At 45.4% G+C, this 8527-nt stretch overlaps 2 protein-coding genes across 2 annotated transcripts in view; both read left to right on the top strand.

Annotated features, from left to right (window-relative positions):
- Nucleotides 1–345, top strand: part of T265_06642 (hypothetical protein) — a gene marked incomplete at both ends in the record, with an annotated part of 4894 nt that extends 4549 nt beyond the window's left edge. The window contains one exon of the mRNA XM_009171962.1: nucleotides 85–345. Coding sequence (XP_009170226.1) covers nucleotides 85–345 — 261 coding nt within the window. The remainder of the gene's footprint in view (nucleotides 1–84) is intronic.
- Nucleotides 346–1995: 1650 nt separating this feature from the next.
- Nucleotides 1996–3272, top strand: T265_06643 (hypothetical protein; the record flags this gene model as incomplete). The annotated part of the gene is made up of 6 exons (XM_009171963.1): nucleotides 1996–2090; nucleotides 2138–2249; nucleotides 2291–2392; nucleotides 2429–2734; nucleotides 2784–3135; nucleotides 3181–3272. The coding sequence occupies 6 exons, from the start codon at nucleotides 1996–1998 to the stop codon at nucleotides 3270–3272; spliced, it is 1059 nt and encodes a 352-aa protein (XP_009170227.1).
- Nucleotides 3273–8527: the final 5255 nt, after the last annotated feature.

Raw genomic sequence — 8527 nt, forward strand, 5'->3', positions numbered from 1 at the left:
GCATCGCTGCTTCCATAAATATGGACATCCTGGTCACCTGGGGGAAACACCTTACTGCCTTCACACTCCTGTCGCAGAGGACAGTGCGACTTTACCCCCAGACCGCCCCGTACCACGATTACTCGTAGTGCGGAGTCTCGCTCCTCTTGGTCTGGCTGCTCCCCTTTGGCCTTCCTGGCATGGTTGCACCTTGTGGAACGAATTCCCAGCCAGTGTAGCCCGCCGGATAATTGCAGCATTCAAGCCCGACCACTTCGTCAAGGTGGCAGCTTTAGGTTGGGGATATCAGACCTAACAGTCGCATTGCTTAAATCTCGAACCCAGCCGGCCCGGAACACAACGTGATGCGACGAATTATCAGACGTCATATGAAGGAGAGCATGCAAGCCGATCGTGAAGTGTGGTGGACACAAAGCCAAGGAAATGGAAGAGGCACAGAACGCCAGCAGTGCTCGAAGATTATTTCAGCTGATCCGCGCGAAGGGGCTCCGAAATGATCTGTGAGTGAAACCATCAAGAACAGGAAGGGAGTGACCATCTCGGATAAACAAGAATACCTCACCCGTTGGGTCGAATACTTCGAACAACAGTTGTCATGGCCACCAGCTGGCACCAATCTGGAACCCACAGGTGGAACCGCCTACAGCCTCAGAGTTTTATGACTGCATATGTTCTCTTAAGCGCTACCGAGCCTGTGGTCCGGATGACCTTCCACTCGCATTATTCAAAGATGGGACTGAAGTCCTCAGTCAGCGCTTGTCTGATATGTTTGCTTGCATTTGGGAAAAGGAGTCTGTCCAAGACAACTGGCGAGAGTCGGTGGTAGTGCCCATTTTCACAAAAGGGGTGCGTAGCGAGCGTGGTATCACAGGGGGATCAGCTTGACCTCGGTCGTAACGAGAATGTTGGCGTCACTTGTGCTTCGTCGCCTTACGGTGGCTCGTGAGACACTGGCTCAAGAGCAGCAAGCGGGACACGAGCAACATGCTCGTGGACATGCATTCCCTTACAGTCCAGGGGGAAGTAATCGAAGTTGTGGAGCGTTTTACATATCTTGGGAGTTGTATTCGTTCCAACTGTAGTGTGACAGATGAAGTCTGTAAGGCTTGGGTCGCGATTTTGCAAATTTGAGACCTATGGGGGAAGTAAAGTTGTGGAGCGTTTTACATATCTTGGGAGTTGTATTCGTTCCAACTGTAGTGTGACAGATGAAGTCTGTAAGGCTTGGTTGGGGATTTTGCAAATTTGAGACCTATGGTGTCAGAGCGGTTTATCCCTGAATCGGAAGGAACATGTGCATCAAGCTACAATGTGGGTTGTTTTGTTGTGTGACTGCGAGACTTGACCTGTTCGAGCAGCGGAACTGAGATTTCTTTAGGTGTTTGACAATCGTTTTCTCAGAACCATAGCTAGTGTGGGTTGGTCTCAGCGTATCCGTAACGAGGCAGTTAGAAAGCGGGTTTTTGGTTGTCCAACGGGTACTTCCGCTGAAGTGTGTCCAGCACCAGAAGCTGCGTTGGTTGGGACATGTGTTGCCTATGCCGAACCATCATTTCCCCAAGAGTGCTGTTTTCCATCCCTAACTCAGAGTGGCGTAAACAGAGAGGTGGCCAACCCTTGACCTGATAGAGGGGTATGAAAGAAACCACGAAGCCTTTGGGTGCTGTCGGTGCTACTCGCCCTCCAGGATGGGGACCGCGTGATCCTCACTACACCTGGTTGGAGACGGTGTAAGCTATGGCTTCCAACCGATTTCAGTGATGATCTTGTTGTCAGTTTCTATCCAGATTGCTTGAATGAGTGTTCAGAGGTGTAGGCACATCGGAGTGATTGTAGTAAGCCAGCACTAATCCCATTCCCTCTCCACCTTCGTTCTTTTTTTCACAATATGGCTTCTAAATAAACCATGGTTGTGCGGCAGTGAAGCATCGGTGTTGAACACTGATGTCATGCTGTCGATTATGATGATGCATCATTCCTTATTATTTTTCAGCAATGCCTGTGGCTAGTAAAGCCCGGGTCTATGCCGATGTTACGGCCAATCGACCTCGGGAATATTGGGACTACGAGGCTCACCAGATTCGATGGGGGTAGGTTGTAATCGCCTGCGTACATCCTAATCTTCGTCTTCCTGAAGTGATCAAGAGGATTATCAGATTGTAAAAAAGTTGGGCCGGGGTAAATACAGTGAGGTTTTCGAGGGAATCAATGTAACTACCAACGAGAAGTGTGTGATCAAGGCCTTGAAAGTGAGCTATGCCATACTTCGTCATCCAGTTTAGTTTGATAGCCGGTTAAGAAGGCTAAAATCGCTCGCGAAATTAAAATATTGGAAAACCTACGTGGGTTGACTAATATAATCATTCTGGAGGCAGTTGTCCGCGATGTTAAAGTAAGTCACCAATTTATCCATCACACGGCTGTATAGAGTCGAACTCCTGCACTCATTTTTGAACATGTGGATAACACAGACTTCAAAGAACTGTATCAGACTCTGAGTGATCATGATATCCGCTACTATCTGTTTGAGCTATTACGTGCACTTGATGTATGTCATAGCATGGGAATTATGCACCGTGATGTCAAGCCTCACAACATTCTGATCAATCACACCGAAAGACAGCTCCGTCTAATCGATTGGGGTCTCGCGGAATTCTATCACCCAGGACAAGAATACAATGTCCGAGTGGCCTCACGACATTATAAAGGGCCTGAATTGTTGGTGGACTATCAGGTAAGTAACCATATTACTTTATTTTCTAACGTCGAGCTCTCTTCATTAGATGTACGATTATTCCCTAGACCTATGGTCTGTAGGATGCGTATTTGCTAGCATGATTCTAAGACGAGAGCCGTTTTTCCACGGTCACGATAACTACAATCAACTCGTGCGTATTACTAGAGTGCTTGGCACAGACGAGCTGTTCCAGTATTTGAACAAATATGACATAAAGTTGGACGCGCGTTTTAGTGAGCTGATAGACCGCCACCCGCGAAAACGCTGGGACCGCTTTGTGCATCCGGAAAATCAGCACTTGGTCTGTCCTGAAGCCTTGGATTTGTTGGACAAACTCCTGCGATATGACCATCAGGAGAGGTTGACAGCACGTGAAGCGATGGAACATCCATATTTCAGTAAGTTTCCATTTTCTCAGATGCCCATGGTTTCCTTGTCTCTAGAATCAATTGTTTTGGAACACGGTGGATCTATTCCCGCATCTGCTCAAAGTAACCAGAATCACTCAGGAAATGATGTCAAGGCGACAGGTTAATATCCAACGACTGCTTCTAATAACATATCCTTGTATCTGCTCCTGCTTGGTTTGGTACACTGCATACGTGAACAACCACAATCCTGGAAAACATTTGATTCTTGATTTCGTCACCCTACCAACCTCTGTTTTTGACCCATTCATCTTTAAGCATGTATAAAATATGAACCTTACCCATCCCTCAAGACGTTTTGCTACATGGCACGTGTTCTACACCTCCGGCTGTCCGTCGTCTTCCTACGGTTTATTGACGGCCGTGACGTCCTGTCTTCATTCCTGGGAACATGCGCTCCACAGCTGCTTAGGTATTGTTACCCATAGCCAACCCTTACTCTCATCCCTCTATCGTGGAGTTGTCTTTCACTGGTTTCTAAAAGTGTTCAGGCCTTCGTCTCTTTCTGAATCCTTGTTTCTTGTACTATTGTCCGACACTTCTCTTCTTGTCACCCCCTCCCTTGTTCCTAGACCAACAAGCTCCTTATGTAAGCTATTTTTGTTAACATGCAACACGAACGCAATATTCGGTATTCTGATAACTTTACTCGTCGAATGAAGTCAGTTTCTCCTTATCTATCGGTACCCTAGATATCGGTAAAAAATTTGAGAGTTCTCTATCTGGTGGATTATCGGTAAAATGTCAACGGCTGACTAGTATTCACACACTCTACCTTAATGCGAGATAATACTATATTCAGGTATCTGAATCCTTGGTTAACACAGGGTCCATGAGGCATGATAACTGCTACCAGACGTGGTTCGTGTTCCAGTCTTTCCAGCTCCCCCAAGGCTCATGGGTACGATCCGCCCCAATTTTCGTTGGCGACTAGCTTCCAAGGTACTATCCGATCTTAGCACTCACAGAAGACATTTTTCACAAGTCACGCTGGACTTAGCCCTGACAAATTGAGCGTAGATCGTAACCTTCCTCTCCAACAGATTCTAGAACAGTGACACCGCTTCCAGCATCCTAAAATGGTCATCTTTTTCACCCGGAGTTTGTTTCCGACTCCGCTTATCATTGGGACACCTGTCGATTTTAGGTGTTCTTCGTAAATTTCTTAATCTGATTCACATGTGAAGGCCTAGGACTAGCTCTCACAACCATGTCCAGTGGTTCCAGGCATGTTCTCTTTTCCCTTTCCCCTAACTTCGCCGATCAAAAGTTAACCTCATAATTACGGATTGAGTAAACAAAATTGTCAACTAATTAATTGTGGGTATCAGTCTTGAAGACGTGAACACCTCCAGTGCTTGGCTACTGTTCAGAGCATTGTTTGGATCTGGTAAGAACCCTGAGTGGTTTTCCATGTAGTAAACGGTAATCTCTCTAGGTTTTACTTGCTTAGACACATGATTCGCATACCAGAGAATTAACATCGTCCACAGACATTTTTCTCACAACTACCTGCAGGATGGAAACAGTATAGAGAAGGTCAGATAGTAACATTGTAGTGAATTGCGCGTACCATAACCAGAAAACCTACCTGCGTCTGTACTCGCTATCTCCCCTGACGAAGATGCCGGTGCGGAATGGATCTATGTTGTATCTGATGCTGGGGACTAACCTGTTTATGTCCGTTGATACACATTCATCCAATTCGTCGCATTAAAACCTTTTTTTCCTCGGCCGCCACACCAATGACAGGCACCCATCACTGCTGTATTCGCTGCTTAATAGTAAAGACCAGTGCCTCAGATGCGTAACTACCCATTCCCGTTTTGCACATCATCCTTTGATGATTTATTGTACTTGTACCCAGTTCGCAGCAGCTGATGTTGGTGACGACTATAATCGAGAGCTGGGAAGACGGCAGCACCCCAAGTTTTGTTCTCAACTTATTTTGGTATGGATTTTGCGTGTCTGCAGGAGGTTCGTAACCGCTTACAGTCGGTCTTTTGGGAACTTGCAGCTGTTTTCTGCGTGAACGTCTATTAAACTGTTGGTGTACACGAGTAGTAGGTTAATTACTTGATATGTGTTTCCCCAGACTCTGTGGCTACAAAAGTTAATTAAATCCATTTTTGCAACAACTCTGAACCTTTTGTAGCCTCTGGCGTCTAAGGATAGTTCGGCAACCTTCGGGGTTTGATGTCATGTCCACTAATGGATATTCAACCGAGAGCGTTTTGATTGCTGAATTCAGTCCATCAGGGTATGAGGTTCAGAGCTTCGTTAATCATGTATACCATGCGCATCGGGCCCCCCTCCCCTGGATATATTTCTGAACTAAAGGTTCCGGGTACCACCCTTACGTTGCTGCCAAAGGTGTATGCCGATGTAGTGCCTCCCAGGCAGCACAAACCAAGACGATAATGTCGGCACGTCCAGCATAGCGTGCGAAAAGCTGGCATCGAACATCATTTCCGGAATTTAAATCCAGGCGCGTAACTTTGGTGTGGACTAGCCATGGGGTTACACCAAGAGAAGAAGCTGCTTAATCGACCGAGATGTGAATGCAGTTTATACATATCCACTACCTTCAATTAAACCAAGGTAATTCGGGAGCTAGTTTATGAACTGAAGACAATAAGGGTCATGTTTCCAACCCTGAATTTTCAATTGGCTTTATCCACACCTGGGAAATTTTGTTGTAAGTCATCAATTGCGTTTCTTTCGGGTTGCCTGCCTGCTATGAACCGTACATGTACCACGAGTTAACGGTTCGATTAGATTGTTACGGGTTTCATGACTTTTCGACACCACAGTATAGCTATGGCGCACCAGGTCAACATTTCATAGAATTTCAGAGGTGTGACTGATACATCTCAATACGGATGACAATGAACTATAACTTCACTGATACTTGTAAGGCAAGAACCTTGTGGAGTCGAGGTTCATCTACCAACTGAGATGATGTTAATGTGACTCGAATGAATCCATCGATTTTTCGGAACATAAATCTCTTTTATAAGAGGTATCAAGTAAGAAGATTAAAAAAAAACGGAAATTCAGGGATTACGCTTAGCCTATCGGGTGGAAGATTGTCAACGAGTATACTTCAGTCGAAAAGAAGTGTACTTCGGCGGTCTTTTCAGGAATGTCAGGCTCTTGGNCGATTTTTCGGAACATAAATCTCTTTTTATAAGAGGTTCAAGTAAGAAGATTAAAAAAAAACGGAAATTCAGGGATTACGCTTAGCCTATCGGGTGGAAGATTGTCAACGAGTATACTTCAGTCGAAAAGAAGTGTACTTCGGCGGTCTTTTCAGGAATGTCAGGCTCTTGGTTGCCGGGCAGCCTGATAGGTATCTCCCCCGAAGAGAAAGAAGACACTACCTGCTTCGCAGTTTCGGCATCTGTAAAATGTAATCTCATTCATTTTTCGTTCCAACGGTGATATACTCGTCCAGATAAGGTAATGAACTGGAATCTTACGAGCTGTCTGGAGACCATTCTCAGTGAAGCCTGCTTCGCGGCTACCGGGATTCGAATCGAGAACTTCCTCAAGCTCTCACCTGTTTTGTAGCACCCAAGTGACATTTGCTTGTCTGTGTATCTCATCTCTGCTGGCATACATTCATCCTTGAGCACAAAGAATGTGGTGTCGCACTCTGGTATCCTCTGTGTAATGGCCACATACCAACGACATTGACTTGTTAACCCTAGAGTTTGTTGGTTGGCGCCCGTAGGTCTTGTCTAACCTAGCTGTACCGGGAATTTATATATTCACTCGATTACGTGGTATTCTAGCGTCACGTTTCAGCGTCCTGCATTCGCATGCAGCATTCTGTTTGTCTTCGGCCACTAGTGCACTTTCTTACTTAAGGTCTCGGCCTGGCTCTGACATCTTTGATTCTTACGTCCTTGTTTTTTGGGTTATTCGTCCAATCTCCATTGTCACATCTGGTTAGGCCACCTGCCAATCGCATCTATTTCCTTATAGGTTTAACAGTGATCTTATAAGATATACCACTGGTTTCTGAAATGCTAGAAGACTGGTTCATAGTTCAGCAGAGTTTGCATTTACAACTTCATGTAGCTTATCTCCCTTTATTAAATGATTGCACTGGGTTTCTGAAAACTAGGCCCATGTAGCGTTCACATAGGTAGTTTTATCGATTCAGTGCCGGTGGACGACTTCAGTTGCACGTGACATGGGCAGTCGTACGTAAATTATGACTTGCGCTGTTTGACCGATCGATGACAGCTTTCAATGCGTTTTTGGTTTGGGTGGGCGTAGCGGAGGGATTTCATTGGTCTACGACTTTTAGATACGTCTTATGGCTTGTAGTCATTCAGAGGGCCGCACGTGTGGTCCGTAGAGCCAAATCTCAACGCGATTTTATTCTGGAAACAAGTTATAGTTACTGCAACTGAAATTGATGATAACGTGGTGCACCCATGAGTCTATTGCTATAGGTGTTTTTCCTTCTCGCACCCCATAATCTGTTGGGTCTATACGTGAAACCCAACGGCTCTGTCCTATCGAAGAATGTCAGTAATAGGTGCCAGTGATTGTGGTTATACAGCGTGTATAGTGTTACCGGATTAGTGCTCATAAGTGGGCTGTGTTGACATAAAGTTGGACTTTTTGAGCTTCGGAGTCCTTGAATGGGATCGTACCGAACTATGCCGTGTGCACTCGCAGCAAACATCGGGCCCACATCCTGGGTACTTCGAAAATCTCATCCTCCTGCGAAGACGCTGTATGGTTGCAATTAGTCCACCTCTCGCCAGGAAACACTCCTTTCTGGACGATATTTTGTTATGCATAGGTGTTTCTTGAATTGAAGTTTTGTACCTGAGCGACGACCGTTTGTGTCCAATGCCCTTGCTTGGAAGCTTCTAATCTCCATGTGTGGGATAAAAGTTTGACGTTTCCATCGTACTTTCATGGAGTTGTCAGAAGAACTATCAACATTTTTAGAATAAAATGATACATGACAAATATGAACATAAGCTTGTCTCCAGCTCGTTCAGTTTACAGATAATATCTGTAAACACTGGGCCATTTCTATGGGCTTATCCCGATTTGTACATTAAGTTGCGTGTACGCGTATTCGGTGGTGACAGTATTAATGGCGAATGACACAATCGGTCTACTCAAGTACACGATGAGGATATACAGAATTCAGGGTAATCTGGTTGAGTGAGGTAACATGTATAGATGCCTTCCCAAGACAGCGGTTATGGAGTCATTTAATCGCGAGTTTTGATGCACAGAAACCACGGTGTCACTATTCACAGTATGCCTGTTTTGCGGACTCTTGGCTGCACATGGGTTCTCTAGGTTCGAGTTCCCGATGGATTTGTTA

The sequence above is a fragment of the Opisthorchis viverrini genome, assembly GCF_000715545.1.
Source record: "Opisthorchis viverrini unplaced genomic scaffold opera_v5_142, whole genome shotgun sequence".
Taxonomy (NCBI): domain Eukaryota; kingdom Metazoa; phylum Platyhelminthes; class Trematoda; order Opisthorchiida; family Opisthorchiidae; genus Opisthorchis; species Opisthorchis viverrini.